At 40.3% G+C, this 14,686-nt stretch overlaps 1 protein-coding gene across 2 annotated transcripts; it reads left to right on the forward strand.

Moving 5' to 3' along the window:
* The first annotated feature begins 88 nt into the window (after positions 1-88).
* On the forward strand, positions 89-12,155 carry l3mbtl3 (L3MBTL3, histone methyl-lysine binding protein). 2 transcript variants are annotated; one of them, XM_014473129.2, is made up of 22 exons: positions 89-1,020; positions 2,624-2,758; positions 3,857-4,052; positions 4,205-4,373; positions 4,476-4,605; positions 4,700-4,751; positions 5,242-5,336; positions 5,440-5,544; positions 5,629-5,764; positions 5,855-5,946; positions 6,040-6,191; positions 6,384-6,460; positions 6,706-6,791; positions 7,118-7,228; positions 7,318-7,432; positions 7,543-7,642; positions 8,101-8,295; positions 8,541-8,642; positions 8,727-8,791; positions 8,873-9,045; positions 10,028-10,090; positions 10,803-12,155. In XM_014473129.2, exons 2-22 carry the CDS (start codon positions 2,648-2,650, stop codon positions 10,929-10,931), a joined length of 2,454 nt encoding a protein of 817 aa, XP_014328615.1. In that variant the 5' UTR covers positions 89-1,020; positions 2,624-2,647; the 3' UTR covers positions 10,932-12,155. The 2 variants fall into 2 exon arrangements, with proteins under 2 accessions (XP_014328615.1, XP_023187379.1); XM_023331611.1 differs by lacking the exon at positions 89-1,020 and adding an exon at positions 1,450-1,735.
* Positions 12,156-14,686: the final 2,531 nt, after the last annotated feature.

Consider the following 14,686-nt stretch of genomic DNA (forward strand, 5'->3'; position numbering starts at 1 on the left):
ACATTCTAACACCGCAAAGGTGCGGAATGACAAAGAGCTGAAAATAAATAAATAAATAAATAAATAAATAAATAAATAAATAAATAAATAAATGGGCATGCAATGATTTCAGAACGTGGTTATGAAACGCGGAAGCAGGGAGCAACGTAACGTCGGTATGGCGTGGTGAATTGGGCAAGACTTGACCATAAACCACTATAATTTAATATTCGCGTACGGAGGAGGACTTCTGTTAATCCATACAGTTCAAGTATGTCAGAAGCATTGAATCCACGTCTCCAGTGTCTTGCCTCAAAATAAGACGACACGCGGTGTGCATTAAACCACAAATAAAAACACATTACAACCACAAAACGTATTGCGCATTAATTCGTACAATATGCGTGGTTAAACTCGGGGTTTTTTTTGTTGTTTTTTTTTACACCATGGCTTCGTTTTATTGTTGTGACGCAAACTGCTGCCAGCAACACTGTTCGGCTAAAGCCAGTCTGGACTCTTGTGTTACAATGTGTTCAATCTGTTAAGGCAAGAAACACCACTTCACGTCAGACTGTTGTGTGTTAGCACGCTGGTGTGACAACGTGTTTCCGTATGCCGTGGACCACACTCGTATAAATATGCCGTTTAACGGAGGTGGAGTGTTGAAAGCAGAGATGCAAACGAACGTTTTCACCATGCAGGAACCAAACGCTCTCCAGCGGTTATAATGGAGCCGCTGCAGCCCCTGTCTGCGCTCCGTGGATACCCACACTCCTACTTCTGACAGTGGGGGAAGGAGGAGAGAGGGATATACTTTAAACGCCTGTTCGAGAGCAACGGGGAAGTTCGAGCCCCACTAAGGCTCCTAGTGTCCTTTAAATCAGTCCCGAACCGAGTTTTGGGGCGTGCTGCGAGCAAACGGCAGGCCTACCGACAGCGAGCTGAACTTTTCCCGAGACCCAAACTTGTCAGGCAGCCGCATCTCACGCGCATGCGCATCGGTCTTATCCAGCTCTAAATAAGAGTTAAAACAGAAACGAGGTGAGTTCCACAATTTTTCTAAACAAAACGACCGTTAATTCTTTTTTTTTTTTTTTAAATCTCTGTTAACGTGAGGAAAAAATTTAAAACCCGATCTAAGATTGACTAGTTGGCGTTTGTTCGCGTTATTTCCACTTTGATTTAAAACGGCGTGAATAAATCGTTTTTTTTAAGTTTCTATTGAAGAAATTAATCGGGCAACATTGTCAAATCTCATAACAGCAGCGTAGTTTTATTGTTTATGCTTTTGTGATATTCCTTGAAATATCGGCATTTTCAGATAGTTATTAACCGGGAAACTTATTTATTACAGATTGTCCTTATCTGGCTGCATCCAGTCACAATGCTACGGCTAGCTGTTTAGCAGTCGTCCGTTCATTTCTACGGAGCGGTGTTGTGCCGAAAAAAGCGCCCCAGCCGTCAAACGCATCCACCGTTTAGAACCGCATTTTGGGGCATTTATTTTCACAAATACAATCAAATAAATATAGTGGTGGCGAGGTGAGAAAACATTTCCCAGTCACTTCCATCTGATTTATTGGTGCAAATATGCGTCTTAAAACTGGGGTCTGTTTTGACGGCAGGGGTGCTTTCTACGGCACAACACCGGCGCTAGCTGACGGTTAGCTTCAGCTAGCTACCGTAGCAACCTGGGCTGACATTCCGTGACAAGGAGAAAGTGAAGAAAAACGGGCAGACTCAATGAAAACACTCGGTCAGGAAATTACATAGCCAGCCTTAGCTTTTGTTTGACGCGAAGGGACCTCGCATGATTAGTTTAAATGGGCAACTTGAGTAATTAACATAGTTTAAACATGTTGGTGGCCTCTTCCTATGCTCCGCCATTTTGTATAGGGCGAATGCTAATCATGGGCGCTCTTACATACACTTTATTTATAGCTGGTATAAAACTGATGCATCAATTGCAACGTCAAAACTCAAACAGGACACATTAACCCTCACTGTTGTTTACTTTGCACATGGTTGTGACGGCGTTGCAAACAGAAAATAGGACATTAATTCAGTGTTGAACATGCGTCAGGACTAAAACGTTTAATCGTAATAACATGCGTTTTTAAACGCTTTTAAGTTTGGACAGTCGGTGCAGAAAATAGTGTTCTTTGTGAAATCGATGAACAAATTGCCATTTCGCTTGCTTGCAACCAGGCAAACTCTGGTTTTTAAGAGATACCGTTAAAACAAGGAAAAGACGAACTTTTGTGATTAACTCCAAGTTGAGACGTATTTTCCCTTGTTTGTCAATGGTGTTAACAAACGTTTATCCTAATGAGGTCGTTTGTTTGTGTATTTGCCCGTTAGTTGACCGGCAAAACAATATTATTATTGAGTGTTTTGTCTGAAACAGAAGTGCATGGTGTACCATTGCAAGCCTGCACGCACTCGCCATCTAGTGGTGATGTTGGGTATCACTGTTTACAAGCGCAGGTTGAATCTGCGTTTTGGTATTTGAGAAGACAAAAACATAACACCGACCGCCTCACTGCAAATAAAAAAAAACATCGATAGTTTAAATAAATGTACAGACTACTCATAGCTATAGGATTCAAGTGTTTGCTCTTCTGTGGATATTATGGCTTTCCAGGTAGGTCATATCAGAGGAGTGGGAATGACTGACACTCCACCCAGTGATGGACCCTCCCAGGGAGCTGAGTTTGACATGATGGGAGCTCTGGACTGGAAGGATGGTATTGCTACACTTCCAGGCAGTGATATCAGGGTACACGTTTTTCTTTGGTCTTGCTTTTAATCAAATATAGTGCCGTTCAAAAGTAATCGCTCCTCTGTTTCAGATTTTGTAACCACTAAGGTCAAAGGATTACATTGGTATCTTTTTTAATAGACCAACACAAAATAGTGGATAATTGTGAATGAAAGGGAAAATCTGTAAAGTGTGGCATGCTTTTCTATTCATCACTAAAACCTATCATGCCTTTGCTGTAGTAACGACTGCAAGCCTTTTTGGAGTATTTTTCTGCCAGCTTTGTGCATGTAAAACCTAAAAGCTTTCCTCATTCTTCTTTGCAAAATTGCACAAGCTCGGTCAGACTGGATGGGGAACAACAGTGAATGTGCAATTATAAATCTTACCTCAGATTCTCTACTGCATTTATGTCTGGACTTTGATTGGGTCTTTCTAACACAAAATATGCTTTAAAGTAATGCTCTGTGGTTTTGGCTGTATGTGTGGAGTTGTCTTCCTATTGGAAAGTGAACCTCCATGCCAGTTCCAAGTCTGTTGCAGTCTTTTCTTGGGATGTTCAAAGATTAAGACATTCTTTAATAAATTAACCCTGCTTTAAACGTCTCAATATTTCCCTGACCTGTTAGCTGTGTTTTTAGGTCTACAGAATGCAGTTTTTTTTTTTTTTTACTAATGTTTTCTAACAAACATTTGAGAAAAAGAAGAGCTGGATTTATACTGGTATTCATTTACACACAGGTCATCAGTATTTTTTAATCAGTTGGCGCCTGGAGGTGACTGGCTGCACTGGATCCAATTTAGGGCAACTAGAATAAAAGGGGTCTAAATGTGTGTTACTATTCTATTCTTTGTTTTCTTTCCACTTCTCTGCTGTGTGCATGTTTATCACATAATATCAAAATTAAAATACATAGCAGTTTGTAGTTTTAACAAAAAGCAAAAAAGTTTAAGGGTTATGAATACTTTATTGTAAATCTTAGTTTAAATGCAGAGAAATAATTTTGCTTTACATAATTATCTGGTTTTCCCAGGATCTGAACAGGAGATAAAAGAATCTGGAGCATGGATGCAAGTCCTGATTGGTATATCTGCTCATTTCTCTCCTCGTTTCAGTTCCGCATGACAGAGTTTGGTACCCTTGAGATTGTCACAGACGTAGAGGTCAAAGGGCAGGAGGCAGAGGCTAATCGTGAGACCTTGAACCCAGTGCCGTCTCACACTCCCACCCCTCCACCCGAAGTCCAGTCACAGGCCAGCACGGCCACAGCTCTGGTCAATCGGAGCAAACCGGGCTCATCTCAAGCTAAAGGTACGACGGTCTCCGTTAATCACTGACATTGTAAAGAATGTGAATTATTTAACTCTTCAGAATCCCCTTCTATTCAGTAACATAAATCTTTCAGTTTAGACCCTCTTATATTACAAGTGTTTGAGCTTCTGGGGCTGTGCTCTTGTTTTCAGAGGGGGACCCTGGCATGGAGGTTGGCCCCAGGGTTAAAGCTACTTCTGGTACAGATCCGGGTCCAAACGGGGAGCTGTTAAGGTGTCGGTCCTGTGGTGGACCCGTTTCTAGGAACGCCCTTATAGAGGGAAAATACTGTAGCTCTTGTGTTCAGCCTTCAAGCGGCAGGTAAAAATAAATATATGCAAGATTTTCTCAGTGCTGCCTTCTGGTATTGTTTGATGTGAGCTTTCTTATTTTTTTATTTTTTACATTTTTTGTTTTTTGCAGATCTTCTCCAGCAGAAGCCCGTGACAGTCAGGCAGTGGAGGGTGAGCGACTGGGGAAACGTGTTCGGAAAAAGAGGAAGATCTACATGGATTCTGGTGATGAAGAGGATGACAATCAAGAAGAACCAGAGGTGAGGACAACAGCGTGAACATCACCTTGAAATTTAGTCAATTATTGGTTATCTATGTTTTTATAGAAGTTGTTTTACTTTACTTTTTTGATAGGAAAAGGCTAAGTCTACCAAAGGCAGGAGGGGAGCCAAAATGGCCAAACTTGGTAGGTTACACTGAAATGAAGAAATAAATAAAGTTACACAAATAAATGAGAGTAACAAAAATAATTGAAACTTAACCTTGAACAAATACTAAAAGTCATTGAGAATAATGAAAATGTAGGGAGATTTACACTTGTATATAATCTTAGTAACTCTAAAGGGAAAAATGAGACCAACATTTCCCATCTTTTCTATAACTTTTATCCATCCATGAATACGTATGAAAAAAAGAAAATATGTTTCTTTCCAGACATCAATACAAATTCTTTAAATTTTTTTACATTCATCCATGTGTGTTTTTTCAGGTTACATTTTTTTTATTTCTAAATGCTATAATTCATTATCAAATTTTCCGTTTTAAACTTTTAAAATGTGCTAAAACAGACTGAGAACTCTCCATACATCAAAAATGAACCACTCTGGCATGACAAATGTTTAGGAACCCAGTCAAACATCAGTTATATGTCATATTTGTGTTTGTTTTAATGTCAGTGCCTGCCACGCCCAATAAGAAGCGGGCATGGAGCTGGCCGGCTTACCTGGAGGAGGGGCGAACTATTGCTGCACCTGTGAAACTTTTCAAAGAGGTACAAACTGTAATTTTACCATCACTTTATTTAAATTTTTGTTTTTGTTTTAATGTGGTGTCTTATTTATCCAATCTAATGGCGTTGTGTATTTGCCTTGCAGCACCAATCGTTTCCTCAAAGCAGGAACAGTTTTAAGGTTGGAATGAAGCTCGAAGGTCTTGATCCATCTCACCCGTCTCTCTTTTGTGTGCTCACTGTTGCAGAGGTCAGAATACAGATAATATCTTGTCTTTCTTTTTCAGAAATCAGAAATTTCATCCTCACAGACTGTTTTCATGTTGTGTTACAGATCCAAGGTTACAGAGTCAGACTCCACTTCGATGGTTACCCTGAATGCTACGACTTCTGGGCTAATGCTGACTCGTGGGATCTGAAACCAGCCGGGTGGTGTGAGAAGAATGGACACAAGTTATTACTGCCTAAAGGTAATCCCAAACATGATTATTTATTTTACATGAGATTGGAGACAATCTTTTCTAAAAACCAACTGTATGGATTTGTCTACGTCACTGTAGGCTGTAAAGAAGGAGAGTTTAACTGGAGTACGTATGTGAAAAACTGCAGAGGCCAACTGGCTCCAAAACATCTTTTTAAGAGCCTCAACACAGTGAGTCCTACACAAACGATGCACCACTACATAATCTGATTCACCCTGACTGTGTTGTAATTCATTTAATCCTCGTTGTTGTTCTGGTTGTAGTCTGTGACTCCATCTGGATTTAGAGCTGGGATGAAACTGGAGGCAGCCGACAGGAAGAACCCCTCGCAGATCTGTGTTGCAACAATCGCTGCTGTTGTCGACAACCGCCTTCTGATTCATTTTGACAGCCTGGATGACACACACGATTATTGGTAGGAAGTTTATTACCCAGGGTTATTTCCCTCTCTGCACGCTGACGCTTTCTGTATCCCCCTCACTATTTTCTACCTCTATTGTGGGATTATGTGGATAAACATGCATAAATGTCCAAATCTTTTGGTTTTTAAATATCTGTATATAAAATCATATTTATGTTGCTATACTGCTTGTTTTTACTATGTAAGGTGTGATGCCAGCAGTCCGTACATACATCCTGTTGGTTTCTGTGAAGAAGCTCAGTTGACTCTAATAACTCCACCCGGTAAGACGCTTCTGGCTAGTTTTCATGCAACAAACATTACTAATATCTTACTGTTATCACAGATAAATGGCAACAAAATGATAGAGTCTGTAACTAAATTGAATTGTGCATGTCGCTCATTCATAAATGCACTGTGTAAATAATGTGTAATCTTTGGTGTCCTGTAAGGTGTGTTTTTTTGTTTTTTTTAACAAGGTATTAAAAGTGAGAAATTCCACCAATAATTCAAAGTTTCTTCTTCTTAGAACATAAAGATCCCAAGAATTTCTCATGGGAAAAGTACATGGAGGAAGCGGGAGCACAAGCTGCTCCTGCAAGAGCTTTCAAACCGGTGCGACTGGTTCACTCATATTTACTGTATTTTTGTTTTGTCTCTTAGACCAAAGAGGCAATGCTGCCTAAAATATTTTTGTAGCTTCATATCTGGTCTCTGCAGACACAAAACACCAATAAGGATTTAACTTATGGTCACTGTTGCATTTTTATTACTCTCTGCTGGAGATGCATGTTGTGGTTTCTGTGCCGCTAAAATAATCTTTATGTCTTGAGTTGAAAACAAAGCTGACTGTTTCACTAATGTCCAGAAAATGTCCAGTTTTCTCTATTTTGTTCTTCATCTTAATTTTTTACGGTTTTGAACCCATTTTATCTTTGCAGCGACCTCCTCATGGCTTCCAGGTTGGGATGAAAGTGGAAGCCGTTGATAAGAGGAATCCCATGCTCATCCGTGTAGCTACCATAGCGGACACAGAGGACCACCGACTGAAGGTATGAAATGTCTCCAGAGGCATTTTTCAAACTCCCTTTCTGCTTTTCTTACACAATTCATATTTATTCTCCTTCCTCCTCTCATGTAGATCCACTTTGATGGCTGGAATATGGATTACGACTACTGGGTTGAGACAGATTGCCCAGATCTGCACCCAGTCGGATGGTGTCAGAAAACTGGACACCCATTACAGCACCCCAACAGTAAGACATGCTTTAACTCAGCCTGCCTTTTCATGCTAAACTTCAATAAATGAGTTTGCAGAAATCCCCACAGCATTGCGTTAATGCTGCCTTGTGTTTGTTTATTTCAGGCACAAGTGATTTATTGCCTGCCCCGGGACAAGGCTGTCCCACCCCAGGATGCAACGGGGTTGGACACATAAGGGGACCTCGCTATGGGACACACTACACGTTAGTTGCTCATGTTTAGGTTTAGCTTCCTCTAGCCAGTCTGCAAAAGTATGAAAATTTGGCCTGGAAAAGCATGCAGGAGCTCTGTTTACAGTAATTCATCCACTCCCTCCTGCCTTACTGCAGGAAATATATGTTCTTTGTTTCAATTGCTCTATGTTTCGTTAAACTGAACTGCCGCTCCCCTGTAAACCCGAAAAATACCCTCCTGCTTTCATCATATTTAGTAATGGTGTAAAAAGAGGACAGGGGACTTTGTTCTCAGATGTCAATAATATTTGTGTGGGTGGCTCGCGATCTAAATGTGTTGCTGCTCTCTGTGTTTGTGAGAATCAAAGTGATAATGGCAGCCTCCACCTCCTATTTGTTGCAGGATGTTTGTTGCCAGAAATGTAAAATACATCCAAATGGCTGTTTTCTGCCCGTATAAAACGTTTAGCTCTTCCTCCTGTGTGCAGCCAGGTGAGCTGCCCTTACTCTGAGGTGAACCTGAACAAGGAGGGCTTGTTGCCAGATCGTCTCGGTGGAGAGCGACCTCTCGTCCTCAGCGGGCCTCCGGCACGGGGGCGACGTCCCGACCCGCACTCGAACAATCCAACCCAGACCACAGTGGCGCCGGCACAGAGCGAGCCGCTCCTGGATCCTCAGAGCAGGTCTGCTCCTGAAAACAATGTTTTCACAAGAATCAAAAGCAATTCACTTAAAAACTCATGAAAATCACAGCGGTGGTAAAAGGTTGGAGGCTTGAATAGATTTAAACTTATTTCTAGAAAACGTTTCAAAATATATATATGTATGTTTTTGCTTGTTCACCTCTACACTCATATTGTGTTTTCAATCATGTATTTATAGGAATATTTGAAAGGATTTGTATCTGAACTATAGTATCTGTTGCTAGGAAACCAGCGCCTGTGGAAGCGGAGCATTCAGAATGCAACAACCAGTCAGAGCCACTAGGTGGAGCCAACGAGCAAAGCCACAATGGAACGAGGCCTAAAAGGTGGGACTCATCAGCGCGACGCTTTCCGGCCAAAACTATCATCTAAACTTTTATGGGTTTTTTTGTTTTTGTTGTTTTTTTCAGAATGGCTCCACTGCCCAAGTATCTAAAAATGCACTATGTCAAGGATGAGATTAGTGATGGGAAATGTAAGTGGGGGAGCTCTATACTATAAAGCAGGCACCTCGGTGCTGCATCCCACTGACTGCTCCTTTGTTCTCCGTCTGCAGCGTCTCCAGAAACCATCTCACTCCAGCAAGCACTACACGAGTCAGTGTTCCCCCCCGGCATCTCCGCCTCCCCCCCGCACAGAGTGGCTCTTTGCTGGGACAAACACTGCCAGCTGCTGCCCGAGGTCCTGGGACTGACTGCCAAGAGAGTGGCCACTTGGAGCGCTGAGGAGGTCAGACATGCCTACACACTGTTTAACACATTAAAAACAGACATGCTCCTCATTCACTGATCCAACATGAACACAACCGGCTGTTCAGATGAACGGCAACAGTGAATGGATACTCAAGAAAGAGCTTTTCTGATCACCTTCTCTGCCTGGAAGGTTACCAAGAGGTGTTTGAATTTGTAATAACTTACGATATCAGGGATGCAAGAAGACATTTGAAACATCCCAAGATGTATCAGCTTTTATACAGTAGTTTTATATAACGGGAAGGCTACAATGTTGCCTAATTTTTTTCTTTAGAGCTTTTAACCTCTGTTTCTTATTGAACATGGTGGATTTGAAAGCGTTAGCAGCTTTTTCAGCATCTCAAAGTTAAAATACATTTCTAAATTCTCTGGGCCGATGTCCTTCAACTTTTAGATGCGTCTCTGAATCAAGTAATTAGCAGGACGCCGTAGTACGTTTTTGTATGCTGAGGACATAGATAGATAGATAGATAGATAGATAGATAGATAGATAGATAGATAGATAGATAGATAGCATTTATTGTCATTGAACAGAATTCAACGAAATTTCCATTGTCTAATGGTTCCAGGACTCACCCAGAGCGCTGTTTTATAATCCAAGCCTTGATAACCAGGCTAATTTCTAATAAAATGTCGACTTTGTCCTTTTCATTAAAATCCTGTTTCACAGCTACTGCTCTCTCACACATGCTGCGTGATGTTGCCCTTACACTTAGGATAAATAATTGATGACAGCTCATGGCACCAAGGAATCTATTGTGAATGTTCTTCTTCTGTCGTCTTATATCATATTTCTTAAAGAGAAATGTAACCAAACCAAGCTAAAGTCAGAATGTCAGGCTTCACAAAAAGCAGAGCTTGGCGATCAGGCTCAGAACTGTGATCGATGTATTTTTACAGAACGAGTCGCAGTCTGCACTGGTCAAGATGATTTTTGTCTTGGTGTCTTTGTCCACTAGGTGGCCGGTTTTGTCAAAGGACTCCCAGGATGTAAAGAGCACGCTGCTACTTTTAAAACAGAGGTGAGCACTTCCCTTTGTTTCCTACGATTAGAGGTTCAACTAACACCTGGTCATTACAGATAACAACCAATATATTCAACTTTTTAAAGTCAAGCAGCTTAATGAAATAAAATGAAATGTAGACGCAATCTCTTTTTCTGTACACTTCAAAATCGAACTGACTAAACTGTTACTGTTGATTTAAACAAATGATACTTAAATGAGGATAATTAAATTAACATGGGAGGTCAGTCCAGTGAGAGGCTTCTGTTTTTCTGCTCACACAAAAAGGAAGTGGCTTCCAGGTTAGTTTTTATGAAGCAGATTGGGACAAGGACTCTAATACAGCAACTCTGCAGCCATAATTTATTGTGTTGACTCAGTTTGTTTAATATTTAATTATTACTGGCAAAGATGTGTCATCTGGTGTTTGGGGTTCTTTGTTAGTTTGCATGCTGTTGCTAATTTACGCAGTTTCAAGCATTTTAACTATAATTAAAAACATTTAATTAAATATCTCTTGCTAATAAGATGAACTTTATACAAAATGTGATTTTTTTTTCACAATAGGTTCCCTTTAAGGTTTACATTCTTGTCCACATTAATATTTGCAAATTCAGGTTTACATGTTTATACATCTGAACACAAGCCTTCATTCAAGCTGATTCAAAATATACAATTACTGAAGTTGGAAAAAAAATAACAAAAGCAATTTTTTTTGTTCTCTTTCTAGCAAATAGATGGCGAGGCCTTCCTGCTTCTCACCCAGGCAGACATCGTTAAGATCCTGTCCATCAAGCTGGGACCGGCTTTGAAGATCTACAACTCCATCCTCATGCTGAAGAACGCTGACGAAGAGTGAGACCCGACTGCAGGGGGAATCTCTCCCTCCACGCCGGTCTCGACTCAAGTCTCAGATCGGACCTTTTGTTAAATAGAAGAGAAGAAAATCAACTAGAACAAGGCCAATTAGTTTCTCTGCAGTGGTGCAGCTACGAGAGGGAAGAGAAGAGAAAGCCTTTGTCTGGAAGGTGTAGCGTCTCGCCCCTCTTTCTCTACGACGGCCAGCTTGGGAGAGCATTTTAAGGCACCATGAAGATTTATTAACCCGAGTTGTTTTGTTTACAGAATCTTGAAAACATGCAGGCGCCTTTAAGGCTTCTTAACATTGTACAGTTTACAGATTGGATTTATTGTCCCAGATGTTGGATTCTTGTTTGTTAAGAAAAGGTGCTGTGGCTCCGAGCAGGTAGAACAAGTATTATTATTATAAATCTTTTGTTTGTTTCGTTTTGAGAAGCTGCAAAATACAATCGGAAAAACGGCGAGAAGATTTTTAAAATGTGAAACCCAGAGGAGCAGAGGCACTTTGGCTTTTCTCCTATAAATTAGAGAGAGATGACTGCTCAGCAGGCTCAAAGAGCATCAGTGTTTTGGTCATTTGGAGTTGGCAGGAGGTTCGATTCAATAAGAATGCTTGAAACGGCGTCCTTGTTTGTGTGCAGAGACGATTACGTGTATTTGAGAAACGGAGATGCAACTTCCCACTGTTCTGTGTATGTTGCGTTTCTGGTCCGCGGATCGTTCTGAGCCGAGTTGCGACGGCTGGCTCGGTAAATCAAGGAACCTTTCCCGTCTCTGTAGATGCTGAACCAGCTGTTTTTGTTTGTTTTTTTTTCGTAGAAAATACATGAATATGAATGTTAAACAACTTAAAGTTGTTTTGATATCCACCTTTTTGTTCCTGGTTCGAATAAGCTCTGACTTTGAGTGTAAGTAGAGCTAAAGGAAGAAGCCTCTCTCTTTCTTCTACCAGAGTTCAGTCCTGCTTTGTTATGCAAAGACTAATGATCTTTCTGTACAGGCAAGAAGGACGTGAAGACCGTGAACTGACTAAACAAGCAATTTTAAAGGCAAGGGGAGATTCCTTTGTAAATATGCCACAGCGGGTTGGATGTGTACATCAGTAACGGTTCATATGCAAACAGCTTTAATTTATGTTTTGTAAATTATGGGATAATGGTACGCTGCTCTGCCTCCTCTGAGGGAACGTGTGAATGGGAGACAATAAATGAGATGCACACTGTCTGCTGTCCTCATTTTAACCCCCGCCTTGTCGCACACAAACTCACTGATCATCTGAAGCTGCGCTCCACGTCTCTGTTGTTTACACGTCGGCCATGTTTGGCTAATCAACCACAGCGTTCTGAACGCTTCGTCAGAAGACAATCTGATTTCTGACTTCAGCAATAGTCAAACTAGTTTTTAATTTTATATGGGGTTTTTTGTGTTTGTATGAATGTGGAAGTGGTGAAGTAACTTGTAGTGTCCTCTGCACCTCATATATTTATTCATTGGTGTGGGGGAAAAAATCCCATAGGACTAAATGATTTGTTCTAACAAAACCACCGTTAGAACAATTATGGGCACCACTGTTGGTTATACTAATGCCGCCCCCTGTTAGGAGGTGATATCAGTGTTAACACATTTTTGTGTATTAGATAGTAATATTCTAATAACATTAGTACACATAGTATCCTTTAACACTTCACAAGGTTTGACCTTTCGTTTCTCTACAGTAGAGCAGTGGTGTCCAAACCTTTTACTCCAAGGGCCAAAACTGGAAAATTGTAATTACTGGTAGGCCATAAAGTTCACTAAATGAAAAAAATTTAAACATTAGTTTATTGGGATTTATTATTTTTTTTAGTCTTACCTGCTCAACAATATAAACTTTTATGAAATCTGTAAATCATTGAAGATCCAAAACATACAAAAGACTGTTGACTTTTTAAAAGAAAAACAGGATTTCCACACTTCTGGGGGCATAAATTGTTTTCTATTTTGACGGCCAAATTCTTTAGCATTCTTGACTTGTGGTCAGGAGTTGAACAAAATCATTTCAAGGGCCACAAATGGCCCCTGAGCCACTCTTTAGACACTCCTGCTCTAGAGAATCCAAAGTCTTTGGATTCTTTCTTGCGCTCTCTCTGTTCTCCCAACATAAGTTTTCTCACAGTATTTAAATCGGGACGGGGATGTCCATGGAAGAAAATAGATTTGGACTTGATAATAATCCTACATTTCAGCTGAAGCCATCAAAGTTTTTTCCAAAATGTCGCGGTACTTCAACAGCCACCTCATGACCTTTGGAAGAGAAACAGACCCACAGCATTGAAGAACCTCCACCGTGCTTACCAGATGAATATATATATTTTTTAAAAATCTGTTTTTATATATATATACATATATATATATATTCATCCTTTGTCTCAAGTCAAACCAATCTGGAGTGTTTGACTCAATCTTAGTCAGGAAAGGTTTTTTACAGGCATCTCTCCCAAGCAGTCAGTGTTTATGTCAATTGAGTATAAATATTGTACTTAGTAAACAAGTTCATTACTGCAGTGATTTAAAAGTGAGTTATTTTTGTAATAAATGTCCATCAGAAACTCGGCGGTGACAACATAAGCAAAGATTCTCATCTAGCCTCATTAGTCACAAACGTAATTATTGCTCAGACTGTAGATATGGACAACTTTAGCTAAGCGGGAGAGCTGCACAGTATATCGAATTAAATTATAATTGTCATTGCAATATTAGTTTTGCAATATTGCTGCTACACTGGTGGCAGTAAATGGTGGTGTATCATGTTTCAAAGGCAATGCATCTCCCCCTGCATGCCAACAGTATGCAAGAGTTTGCAGGAAATGGAAGGGGAGTTGTGATGTGTGCTGACCATAATTAATACCACAATAATTAACAGAAGTATTTAAATTACACGTCTTGCTGCATCATGCAGTCCTAGAGAGAACCAAGTTATGAAGACAAACACACATCTGCCTTTCTGCAATCCATTTTGAAGAGTGGAGCAGAGAGAAACGTGTCACGTCACGTTCAAAATTTCTTAGACATTCAGATCAACTTTGTAATTACAAACATTATTCTGTTGCATCATTGCGGGTGCCGGTAACTGTCACTGATGATTTTATACATAAGTAAACCCGGGATTTTTCCCTTACAACATGTTTTCAAATGAAAATTCTGATTTCTTTTAAAGTTTTCAGGGAGGGAATATGGCGCTGAAATGAAATATTCATCTGAAGGCTTCTTCACATCTTTACCGTTGGTAAGTGTGGAGAGTGCTGTAGTGCATAAGCTTACTTCCTGTCCTTCAAAAGGAAGTAGTATAGTTCATTTTTAAACAATTTTGAGTTAGCACCAACGTGTTTATCTAACTGCACTTTGGGTAAATGTAATATCCCCACATTTTTTTTTACTCATAAATGTGTTTTAACCAAAAGTCGTAAGATCGTTTGTTGCATAGCATAAATTTGATCAAATTTTCTTTAATATAAAATAAGACTTCTTGGAGTTTTGAAGGACGCTCAAACTTAAATCAGTTAATGTAAAGTCCTGTGACATGAATGAAAGAGTCAAATGTGGCCTAAATTTTCAGTAAATGTGTGCTGCTGCTCTGTTTCACATTGAACTCAAACCCAGACCTGCTGCGTGTGTCGCCCACATGCACAAATTGACCTGAAACCAGCGATATTCCTGTGTGGGCTAGATCCGGCCCACATGCACCGAAATGAAGCTCATTAAACTACCTTTCTG

Source organism: Xiphophorus maculatus, chromosome 3 (assembly GCF_002775205.1).
Source record: "Xiphophorus maculatus strain JP 163 A chromosome 3, X_maculatus-5.0-male, whole genome shotgun sequence".
In the NCBI taxonomy this organism is placed as follows: domain Eukaryota; kingdom Metazoa; phylum Chordata; class Actinopteri; order Cyprinodontiformes; family Poeciliidae; genus Xiphophorus; species Xiphophorus maculatus.

Coding starts and splice junctions, on each gene's coding strand:
- l3mbtl3 (XM_014473129.2), top strand. CDS start 2,648: ATGACTGACACTCCACCCAGTGATGGACCCTCCCAGGGAGCTGAGTTT. Junction 7,433..7,542: donor CCCATTACAGCACCCCAACA/GTAAGACATGCT, acceptor TGTTTATTTCAG/GCACAAGTGATTTATTGCCT. Junction 7,643..8,100: donor CGCTATGGGACACACTACAC/GTTAGTTGCTCA, acceptor TCCTGTGTGCAG/CCAGGTGAGCTGCCCTTACT.